A 12,419-nucleotide genomic window follows, 5' to 3' on the forward strand; every position below is an offset into this window, starting at 1 on the left:
CTTTATACCTGACTGGGGGTAAAGTCTTAAACCTGTGGGTAAAATGCTAATACGTGAGAACAGGTATCATCAATTCACGCCAGACCAACCTTTTCAAGTTTTAGGCGACTGCCACCTTTCGCAGTAATTTTCAACTCGAGCTGAGCTTCCAACTCCACGCCCTGCACCTTCTGCCTCTTCCCATCTCTTTCAACCTTCCCTCCATCTTTCTCGTCACCTTCCAACAGGGGACGCTTCTGTCCAGAAGAGGAGCTCTTTTCCTCCTTCACCTTCACCCCTGTTGAGACAAAGTGTTCTGGTTTAGTTTAATCAGATTATTTTGGTTAATGGTCATGTGATAATTTCCTGTGCAGTATGCTTGTGTGTATGTTATTCATTTTAGATTTTTTTCCTGTGTTGTTTTATTTGTAAAATACAAGTATTCCCAGATTATATATTTTGTTATAAATCCCCAAAAGGTTGAAAATGAAACATAGCTGGCATAGTAGTGCCTACTACTATCAGTCAACTCAGGATGATTTTTCAGATCTTGCAGATTCTATCATTTCATACCTTTGTCACTTGTGGATGTAGAGGTGGAGGAGGCAAGAGATGAGGTAGAACACCCGGCAACATTCTGTTTCTCCTTTTTCACCTCCTTTTTCACAGAAACTACCTCCATCTTTTCCTCCTTCGTTACTCCTTCCTTCTCTTTCGGACTATCGTCTTTCTTCTTCTCTCCCTTCTTTACCACCTCTTCTTTGATGTCCTGATCCGGCTCAGGGGCAGCAGAGGGGGAGGGGGTGCGGACAGGGGAGGCCATGGTAGCGGCCTTGGGGGAGGAAGGTCTCTCTTCCGTGGAAGTGGAGGTCTCAGAGGCCTTGGTCTCTGTATGGTCCTTGTCCGTATTCGTTTCCGTTTCCGTTTCCATGGCCACTGTGTCTTCTTTCTGCTCTGTCCTCTTTTCCTTCCCAGACTCTTTGTCAGACGTGGCGAGCGAGACGGGAGAGAACGGAGAGTCCAGAGGATACTGATCCATAGGGGCTTGGTCCTCATGGCTCTTTCCAGTTGTAGTGCAGGCCTCCTGGAGAAGAGAACATCCAGGTAAGTTTGTATTTTAGCCGCCAAACTCAACAAACACATGGAGAAAAAAAAGAAATCCTACCCGCGGTGCTTGGACCCCTAACAATGCCAACTTCAACACTTTCCAACTATAACCCCCATTTTCCTTAACTTCCAATGTTTCCCATTTATCCATATTTCAGCTCCTCTCACTCGTTCTCATACAAACCTCTTTCTCTGTCTCAGGTGCCTTCTCTTCTTTCTCGTCCGTCTTTGCAACCTCCATCTCTGTATCCTTTCCTTCCTTGTCCTTATTGGAAGGGGACGTGGAACACTCCTTTTTCTTTCCCTCTTCCTCCATCTTTTTCAGCACGTCGTTAAGGTTGTGGAATGGCGATGAGGGGGAGGAAGTGGCATCTTCCTTGGCTTTGGGGCTTTGGGAGGTTGGTGGGGAGGGAGACAACGATAGGGACAGAGCAAGGGGAGGGGATGGAGAGGTCAGGGAGGTAGGGGGGACTGGGGTTGTGGAACGAGACGTCACCGCAACGTCGTTTTGCTCTCTGTCTGCCCCCCTCTGTGCATCCTCTGTGTGAGTACCGTTCGTCAGTGGGCTACGGGGAGGGGGAGAGCTGGAATTGGAATTGGACAGGGGCGGGACGGGGGACGACAATGTGCTGTGGAGAGACTCCAGTTGCTGGCGGTCGCTTATCTTCATGGTTTTCCTGGCTCGGAATATCTTCTTCTTCTCTTCTGCCACAGCAACTTCCATTTTAACCTGAGGAGTGACAAGGAGGGATGGGGATGTTAGTCGGAACGGGTCACGAAAGAATCCTCCTCGGGAATGTTAACAGCACCTGCGCCACCCACCTAGCTTCTACCCACTACAATGGGTACAGATGAGCTATCTTTAAGGCCAAACCGATGCAGTGTTCTGGGACACCACTAGGGGTCACTGTAGAACCCTGTTGGTATGTTTTTCCCCTCTTTGTTCTATTCTAGAAGGTTATTTTTCCCTGTGAGCTCAGCATACAGAACCATTCTATACAAGAGTCAATTTCAGCAGAAAGATTGACTCAGCAGAAGTCTATCAAAATGGTCTCAAGTCCAGCTTCCTCTCCACTGAAGTTTAGTCCCGCATGTTCGCTCACAACTTTTTATCCTCAGGATTGCGAACTTGAGATGCCATGTGGTCCAGGGGTGATGAACACACTAACATGACAGAAGACTATACTTTTCACTGTAAGAACACTATCCCTCTCTTCAATTGGCTGACAAGCTTTTGCGTTGTCAATTCCAACACAGCCGGTCCAGTCTGCATGGATATGACATTATCCCAGAGGATGGCAGCAACATTACTTGCTTTTGTCCCTCCCCTTTGCTCTTATTGGTCCTTTTCCTCAGCGAATCAGGGCCCCTAGATACAGGCTCCGTTGGCAACAGGGAGGAAGGGTTATGCAAGGACTGCATGATTTACCTTATACAGTTCCAATTGTCGAACGCATTCCAGCGTCGGTGCTAGGTTCCAATTTGTGCTTATGGAGTTTATATTTTGCTGACAGTCATTTTCTCATAGTTACAGTGACATTGACACAATCTTTAAGAACAATAGGCCAATATACAAAATATGACATTCATATGGATTTTTGTATTTAGTCAAATGTGACCTAGGGGTGTCAGTGGTCCTATATTATATTATATTTAAAATAATATCTCACCTGGAGGTTTCCGATCATGAATTTGACACCAAAAGGATCCAATAACCTAGAGGGGGAGGGGGAAAATGTATTTATTATTAATTCAATGTAACGACTTAAAGCACATTTCAGCAACATAGAGCCTTTCATTAATAAGTACATCATAAAAAAACAAGTTGCAGACATGTTTTACTAGTCAAGAGATGGTGGCCGTAATAATTAATAATAGAACAGGCCGCGGGTGTTGCAAAGCTCCTGAAAGTTTGACGTTTTACAAGTAGGATATTTCACAATGGCCAGAAACCAGCCAAAAAAGGGTAGGCTAGTCTTCACGAATGAGATTTACTATCATTACTTAGGCTTCTGTGCTTCAAGATACACCTTGAAATGTCCAGATAATTTTTTCACAATTTTCTAGAACAACCACCAAAACACACAGACAAACTTGCACAACAGGCTTCACACAGAGGATGACGACAAAATGAAGCATTGAAAGTACATTTTCGGTACATAACTGATCAGTTTATGCAGAAGGCTCCATAGGATCAATACAGAGATAAAACATAAAAATAATGAATTCCAAGCTAAAGGCACAGACAAACTAGTGTGAATAATGGAAGATGTTTAGCCATCTGCCTCGCCTGAACACTCCAAATATGAGCAGAAACAGACAGCAGTCAGAGAAACTGTCAAATACAATAAAAACGATATAAAAAATATAAAAACTGGCTAATACTATACAAAAATATTCAAACTATTTGGTCATAGCAACCTAGACATAGAGCAATAGGCCTTTAGCCTAGTTACGATACACCATTCTAGTTGACGTAGTGAAACCGTTACCTAGCATTGCTGTCTGATCCCTAGTGACATTTTACTTTCCATAGGGACAGGTTACTCACGTCACTGAATGACATTATCACTCATCAAAATGCAGTGGTTTCCAAATAACAAACACATCTGCGAAACAACAAAATAGCCATGATATTGTTGAGGTGAGGAGTAGGTTATTTTTTCTAAATGTTTCTCAGAAATTGGCAGATACTGCTATCCGAACCAATTGATTTTCACCCAGCATATTAAATTGAGCTAGGTCATCAGGTGCTTTAGTTTGGCCCTGTAAACACAATAAATTCCAGGCCCAAGAAACTGCATTATTGTATCAGTTCCAGGTACAACAGTCTACTGCATTGTTGCTGCATTGCTGCATAGACAGACTGCAGTAGACTGCTTACAGCTATATAAATAGGCCACGTTGCTGGTGGCCCCACCCCATGTGCCTTTGACTTCAATGTGCAGCCAGGTATCACATGACAAACAGTCACAGAAATTTTACAACTTCCGTTAAGCAACCTACACACAGAGAGAGCATGTCCTTTACACAGACTGTGCAAACTGTACAGCTCTAGGCAGACAGAGCTGCAGGCTACGCTAGCCTACATACCAATGATACTCTGTTACAACTAAGCGCACAGCTACCCCTCATATCAATACAGATAAGGGGGGTTTTCGAGTTCTATTTTGAGTTTGATCATTTATCAAACATTTTTATTATGTCCTTCGACTTAAAAAATGGCCTTTCGAATGAATGATGAAAAATAATACGTTCCATAACATTTTGCCTCATTCATTTACTATATCAACTATTATCATATGATTTTCTCACCCCTGATATGAGCTTCCTTGATATAAAACTAATAAGGTGAAATCACATTCTATTATGTTACAACGACTCACATTCCAATGTTATTGCACACTGCGCAGTCTTCCCCTCCCCCACTCTTTCATTACCCGCGTTCTGGATTCACAGCAGAAAAAACAAAATGGCCACCAGCTCTGATGTGTGCGCAGCCAGCCAAGCTGAGTCCTCACACGCTGCTACCTGAACACGCATCCAATCCACAGTAGTACAAAAGTGTATCAAGTCACATCCATGTTAATAATAAGGTTTCGTAAATTATTTTTATAAAGGGTTAGTTTAAGTTTGTAAAAAATAATAATTTAGTAAAAAACTCTAGTTATGATGTACTTCCTCATCAATCCCACATAATTTTGTGTTAATTTATGCTGATCAATTAGGTTAAAATGTATATCGTTTGGATATATTTTCTCCTGAAGCTCCCATGATGGGATTCAAGCTAGTCCTCCGCCGTACTATATACTGCAGCAATTACTGATTGATGTGGGCCATAGATGATTGGTTTCTGGTCTGCAATAGGTGTAAACTATCCACTGTATACCTCCAAACTGGAGGGGAAAAAAGACTCCTCATCACCATCTTGCCCTTGCTTCTATTCCTTTGGTAATGTTTGTCTCCTCTGACCAACACTAGTGATTTACTAGGCTAGTAGTACTTGACTAGTACTGTGTTCTGTTCATAGCTCCCAACAATTCCAGATGTGGAATTGTATGTGGACACCTGCTTGTCAAACATCTCATTCCAAATGGTCCCCCCATTGCTGCTAAACCAGCCTACACACTTCTGGGAAGGCTTTCCACTAGATGCTGGAACATTGCTGCGGGAACTTGCTTTCATTCAGCCACAAGCCACAAGACCATTAGTGAGGTCAGGCACTGATGTTGGGCGATTAGGCCTGGCTTGTAGTTGGCGTTCCAATTCACTCCAAAGGTGTTTTATGGGGTTGAGGTTAGGGCTCTGTGCAGGCCAGTCAAGTTCTTCCACACCAATCTCTACAAACCATTTCTGTATGAACCTTGCTTTGTACACAGGGGCATTGCCATGCTGAAACAGGAAAGGGCCTTCCCCAAACTGTTGCCACAAAGTTGGAAGCACAGAATCGTCTGGAATGTAATTGTATGCTGTAGCATTAAGATTTCCTTTCACTGGAACTAAGGGGCCAAGCCCGAACCATGAACAGCCCCAGACCATTATTCCTCCACCAAACTTGAGTTGAAACTATGCATTCAGGCAGGTAGCGTTCTCCTGGCATCCACCAAGCCCAGATTCATCTGTCAGACTGCCAGATGGTGAAATGTGATTTGTCACTCCAGAGAATGCGTTTTCACTGCTCCAGAGTCCAATGGTGGCGAGTTTTACACCACTCCAGCCGATGCTTGGCATTGCTTATGGTCATCTTAAGCTTGTGTGCGGATGCTCGGCCATGGAAACCCATTTCATGCCGCTCCCGACGAACAGTTCTTGTGCTGAAGTTGCTTCCATAGCTTCCAAGTTGCTTCCATAAGCAGTTTGAAACTCGGAAGTGAGCGGAGGACAGACAACGGAGGACAGACAATTTTTACATGCTACGTGCTTCAGCACTCGGCGGTCACGTTCTATGAGCTTGTGTGGCCTATCACTTCGCAGCTGGGGCCATTGTTGCTCCTAGACATTTCCACTTCCACTTCACAATAACAGCACTTACAGTTGACTGGGGCAGCTCTAGCAGGGCAGACATTTTACCAACATTTTACCAACTGATTTGTTGGAAAGGTGGCATCCTATGACCGTGCCAAGATGAAAGTCACTGAGAGCTTCAGTAAGGCCCTTCTACTGCCAATGTTTGTCTATGGAGATTGCATGGCTGCGTTTAAAAAGTATGCAGGTATACAGGTAGCCAATTCCTATCATTTGTCAATGTAAGTCCTTGTAAAATACTGCTGATCTTACAACCATAAGCATAGGGCAATACGAACACAAATTAAATACGAACACAAACTAAATAAACTCTTGCCTGCCTTGCTACACATCAGTGAGAGGATATGGTCAAACCAAAAAGTTAGCAGAGACGGGCTGGGCTTCAAGCCTAGTTCAAGATAGTTTTATTTTGTGAATGTTTTCTCCTGTTAATCAGAGCTTTTTAACCCAGAGCCTTTTAACCCAAGTGCAGAGTGCTCTAATGTTCTGTTGATATGCCTATGAGAGCTGCATCCTCAGGCTACCAGCATTCAGGAACTCCATTCAGATGACTATTTCAGTGTAAATTCCCTTAAATTTCAGATCTCTCAAGACACAGGAAAATGGAGGCTATCGCTCGCAGCAATGTTGAGTAAACATTTTAAGTTGAATTTTACATTCACGACTGATTTAGCTGACCTAGGTGGTCTGCAGAAATCTTCAAGAATTCCTCAACTTACTTTTCACTGCCTCAACAAAGACTAATGACGGCCTCAGAATAATGAGACGTTTTAACTGGACTCGATCCAAGATGATCTGTACCTTTCATACCTCATGTGTGTTTTCAATCAGTAGCAAGGCGGGAGGAGTCATGCAACATGAGTTTTGATTAGCGTTGATCAGACCTAGTTCGGATATTTGTCACATTTACAGTTTTATTTTCTAAGATCCCAATAGAACTCCATTTACCAGGAAACCAATAGGAGAACATTTTGGTGGATATGAAGATATCACCTTCCTGTTTAAGCTTATGTTCTTGTTCCGGTGCCAATGATTATTCAATACAGTTTTCACTTGTCAGACAAAAGTTTTTTACATATTCAGACTGATTCCAAAGCATTGCTGCTAACATAATGCTTAAGGCTTCCAGCATTCTCTTCAAACTGTTCTGACCCTCTCACTTCCTCTCACAAATAGCAGGGCATGACAATCTAAATGCCAAAAATGCTACTTTACAAATACAGAAAATATATACAAATATTCATCCTATTACAAAACAAAACAGCCCCATTGCACAAAATAGTATTTAAAAATAACACACAAAAAAAACGTATATTATCTACATTTCGGAATCGTGGTTACTGTAGCACTCTTTAGCAAAAAAAAACTAATTTCAACAGTAGCCAAGTTAAATTCTGAAATGTAGTCCAAGATACTAGTCAGAATAGAGCAACATGGGTATAGGTGTACAAGATTCTTTAAAATCAAAAATTCAAGTAAACCTTGAACAGGAGTAGTCTGGAGAAGTAGGCCTTCCGTTGGACAGAAGTCTTACGCGCTATTTTTTCGGCTGTGTTGATTGAGGGAACTAGCAACAGCAGAGGGAGGAAGAAAAGAAGCATGAGGGTGAGGGAGGCTAAGGTTGGACTGTTCCATCTGTTTCAGCATAGAGTGTTCTTGTGCAAGGTTGTGCCCGCAGTGAAACCGTCATAGTCTCAGCCTCATGGCTCAAACCAGGAAAAACTGACCGAGCACAGGCTGACAAACTACACAATGTAACACCTTCAGAACAAAAGGATGGAAACAAAATGATTCTCCCCTTTAGGATTTACATCAGAGTGGCCATACTAACACCTAGTAAAACAAATGCAAAATATACATTTTTGGTAACTTTGGTAGAAGCATGCAGCACAGAGACTGCTTTTTGCCCACAAAAAAACTCAGGCTAGAATCACAGTCAGTACTAGAGTGCACAAGCCTGACACACTTAGTACCACCCCTCCCCCACACTAGCACAGTTTAACGCTGCATGGAAAATTACAGCCTAGCTAGGACTAAACCATTCTGAAAGAAGTAGGGGGGAAATATTTGTTTCTAACTAGAGAGGGTGGTAGAGAGATAGAACTGTTGAATTAACCATCAGAAATCTAGACTACTTCTGTCCTCAAATAAGAATGCAAATGAAAATAAGGACCTTTCACTGTAATGATTTTTTAAATCCTGAGAGAGTACATAACCTTAGACACCATAATCAAATGTATCAAGGTTTACGAGTTGTACAATTTGACAAATATCAATCGATCAGGGATCAGTCATGTTCCTTGTACCTGAACCCCAGTATGGAATATTAGGGCAGCTGAGCACACTATACACTACCTTCGGAAAGTATTCAGACCCCTTGACTTGTTCCACATTACAGCCTTATTCTAAAATGGATTATATAACAAATCCTCAGCAATCTACAAACAATACCCCATAATGACAAAGCGAAAACAGGTTTAGATTTTTTGCGTACAGAAATACCTTAGTTACATAAGTATTCAGAGCATTTGCTATGAGACTCAACATTTAACTCCGGTGCATCCTGTTTCAGTGATCATCCTTGAGATGTTTCTACAACTTGATTGGAGTACACCTGTGGTAAATTCAATTGATTGGACATGATTTGGAAAGGCACATACCTGTCTATATAAGGTCCCACAGTTGGCAGCGCATGTTAGAGTAAAAACCAAGCCATGAGGTCGAAGGAATTGTACGTAGAGCTCTGAAACAGGATTGTGTCGAGGCACAGATCTGGGGAAGGGAACCAAAACATTTCTGCAGCACTGAAGGTCCTCAAGAACAAAGTGGCCTCCATCATTCTTAAATGGAAGAAGTTGGAACCACCAAGACTCTTCCAAGAGCTGAACGCCCGGGCAAACTGAGCAATCGGGGGAGAAAGGCTTTGGTCAGGGAGGTGACCAAGAACCCGATGGTGACTCTGACAGAGCTCCAGATTCCTCTGTGGAGATGGGAGAACCTTCCAGAAGGACAACCATCTCTGCAGTACTCCACCAATCAGAACTTTATGGTAGAGTGGCCAGACCGAAGCCACTCCACAGTAAAAGACACATGACAGCCCACTTGAAGTTTGCCAAAAGGCACCTAAAGGACTCACAGACCATGAAAAACAAGATTGAATTATTCGGCCTGAATGCCACCGTCACATCTGAAGGAAACCTTGCACCATTTCTACGGTGAAGCATGGTGGTAGCAGCATCATGCTGTGGGGATGTTTTTCCAGCAGCAGGGACTGGGAGAGTAGTCAGCATCAAGGGAAAGATGAACGGAGCAAATTACAGAGAGATCCTTGATGAAAACCTGCTCCAGAGTGCTCAGGACCTCAGAGTGGGGGCGAAGGTTCACCTTCCAACAGGACAACAACCCTAAGCACAGAGCGCAGGAGTGGCTTCAGGGACAAGTCTCTGAATGTCCTTGAGTGGCCCAGCCAGAGCCCGGAACTGAACCCGATCGAACATCACTGGAGAGAACTGAAAATAGCTGTGCAGCGACGCTCCCCATCCAACCTGAAAGAGCTTGAGAGGTTCTGCAGAGAAGAACGGGAGAAACTCCCCAAATACAGGTGTGTCAAGCTCATAGCGTCATACCCAATAAGACTCGAGGATGTAATTGCTACCAAAGGTGCTTCAACAAAGCACTGAGTAAAGGCTCGGAATACTTATGTACATGTGGGGGAAAAAAATCGAATAACCTGTTTTTGCTTTGTCATTACGGGGTATTGTGTGTAGATTCATGAAGAGAAAAAAACAATTTAATCGATTTTAGAATAAGGCTGTAACCTAAATACTTTCCGAAGGCACCGTAGATAGAAAAGATACAAAGATAACAAGTGAAAACATACAATTTCCGAGAAGAAAGTGTGATAAAATTGTTTAGAAATAAGGATTTTACTTAACAGACCTATAATCACTAATGGCAATAGCAATACAATGATAAAGTGAACATGTACAGAAAAATATGGTTGTTGATTGTTTTTTACTCATTGTTGAGAGTCAGAACTAAACTGTTTTATGTGCTTGGATGACATGATGTGCTTGGATTACATGTTCTTGGATTACATGATGAAACCAAAAATAGATAATAAAAAAATGCTGCTGATATTACAGTTATTCAGTAGAACACTAGCCAGCTAATAGCTCACTGCGTAGTATATGCCCATCCCCCACTCCCTTCTTCTTTCATAGACTGTGTGAGGTACTGCCAGCAGAAACTCAAAATGTCCACCAGTTCTGCTGCTGTGCGCAGCCAGGTTTAGCACTTGGCAGCTGTTGGCTGAAACATTCACTTGTGCAGGAGGACGAGAGTTTAAACTCCTCCTACTTTTAGGTATAATTTTACTCTAAACATAATTATACACTTAACAAAAACAAGCAAAAAATGTCAAAGATTTTACTGAGTTAGAGTTCATATAAGGAAATGAGTCAATTGAAATAAATTAATTGGGCCCTAATCTATGGATTTCACATGACAGGGATATGCATCTGAAACCTTAAAAAAAAAAGAGGCAGGGGCATAGATCAGAAAACCAGTCACTATCTGGTGTGACCACCATTTGCCTCATGCAGCGCAACATCTCCTTCGCATAAAGGTTATCAGGCTGTTGATTGTGGCCTGTGGGATCTGGATCACGCGGTCGTACACGTCGATCCAGAGCATCCCAAACATGTGGGTGACCTGTCTGGTGAGTATACAGGCCATGGAAGAACTGGGGCTGTGCATTATCATGCTGAAACAAGACGTGATGCCGGCAGATATTCGTGCATTCAAATCGCAAACGATAAAATGCAATTGTGTTCATAGCTTATGCCTGCTCATAACATAACCCCAACGCCACCATGGGGCACTCTGTTCATAACGTTGACATCAGCAAACCACTCGCCCACACATACACGCTACACCGCCTGCCATCTGTCCGGTACAGTTGAAATCGGGATTCATCCGTGAAGAGCACACTTCTGCAGCATGCCAGTGGCCATCGGAGGCTTTTCCCACTGAAATCCGTTATGACGCAAAACTGCAGTCAGGTCAAGACCCTGGTAAGGACAACGAGCATGCAGATGAGCTTCCCGAGACTGTTTCTGACAGTTTGTGCAGAAATTCTTTGGTTGTGCAAACCCATAGTTTCATCAGCTGTCCGGGTGGCTGGTCTCATCGAGGATCCCACAGGTGAAGAAGCCGGATGTGGAGGTCCTAGGCTGGCGTGGTTACACGTGGACTGCAGTTGTGATGCCGGTTGGACGTACTACAATCTAAAACAACATTGGAAACGGCTTATGGTAAAAAAAAAAAAAAAGTATATTACATTCTCTGGCAACAGCTCTGGTGGACATTCTAGCAGTCAGCATGCCAATTGCACACTCGCTCAAATCTTGAGACACATGACATTGGTGTTGTGTGACAAAAATGCACATTTTAGAGTGGCCTGTTAATGATCATGCTGTTTAATCAGCTTCTTGATATGCCACACCTGTCAGGTGGATGGATTATCTTGGTAAAAGAGAAATGCTCACTAACAGGTATGTAAACAAATTTGTGCACAAAATGAGAGAAATAAGCTTTTTGTGCATATGGAAAATGCCTGGGATCTATTATTTCAGCTCAGGAAACATGTGACCAACACCTTACATGTTGTGTTCATATTTTTCTTCAGTATACATACAAATGGGGATTGTACCGAAATATCGCAATTTGTAACATAATTTGTCTCATGTATTGAATCCTATTAGTAACAAAGAAACCAAAAGATCACTGACTCTGATGGAAATACTGATTTGACCAAAATGTCCTCCGAATGGATGATGAAAAACAATATGTTCAGTAACATTTTTCCTCATAACTTTACAATACAAATTATTAACATGTTATTTTCAAATTTTTGTTTCCTTGTTAAAAAAACTAAAAAAGGTGAAATCACATCCTGTTATGTTACAACAGCGCTGTTCACATTCCAATGTTATTGCACAGTGCTCGTAGTCCTCCCCTCCCCCACTCTTTCATTACCAGTGTTCTGGATTCACTGCAGAAAAAAACAAAATGGCCACCAGCTCTGCTGTGTGCACAGCCATTCAGGCTGAGCCCTCACAGGCTACTAACTGAACACATATTCAATCCACTGAATCAAGTTACATCACCTCCATGTTAATAAAGTATTTGCTCTGTATGACAATTTTGCATAGTCGTTTTCATTTGTTATGTATTTGTATAAAAAGTAGGTTAAGTTTGCTTTGTACAAAAAAATATATATATATAATTCAAAGTAGTTATTATGT

General features: G+C 42.4%; 1 protein-coding gene across 1 annotated transcript in view; it reads right to left on the minus strand.

Moving 5' to 3' along the window:
• LOC109888646 (activating transcription factor 7-interacting protein 1) overlaps positions 1–12,419 on the minus strand; it is a 53,030-nt gene that overhangs the window by 24,550 nt on the left and 16,061 nt on the right. The window contains exons 2-5 of the mRNA XM_031832173.1: positions 2,757–2,802; positions 1,271–1,816; positions 553–1,063; positions 90–277 (exon numbers count right to left, since the gene is read on the minus strand). Coding sequence (XP_031688033.1) covers positions 90–277; positions 553–1,063; positions 1,271–1,816; positions 2,757–2,774 — 1,263 coding nt within the window. The 5' untranslated portion in view covers positions 2,775–2,802. The remainder of the gene's footprint in view (positions 1–89; positions 278–552; positions 1,064–1,270; positions 1,817–2,756; positions 2,803–12,419) is intronic.

Source organism: Oncorhynchus kisutch, linkage group LG1 (assembly GCF_002021735.2).
Source record: "Oncorhynchus kisutch isolate 150728-3 linkage group LG1, Okis_V2, whole genome shotgun sequence".
NCBI classification, from domain to species: Eukaryota; Metazoa; Chordata; class Actinopteri; order Salmoniformes; family Salmonidae; genus Oncorhynchus; species Oncorhynchus kisutch.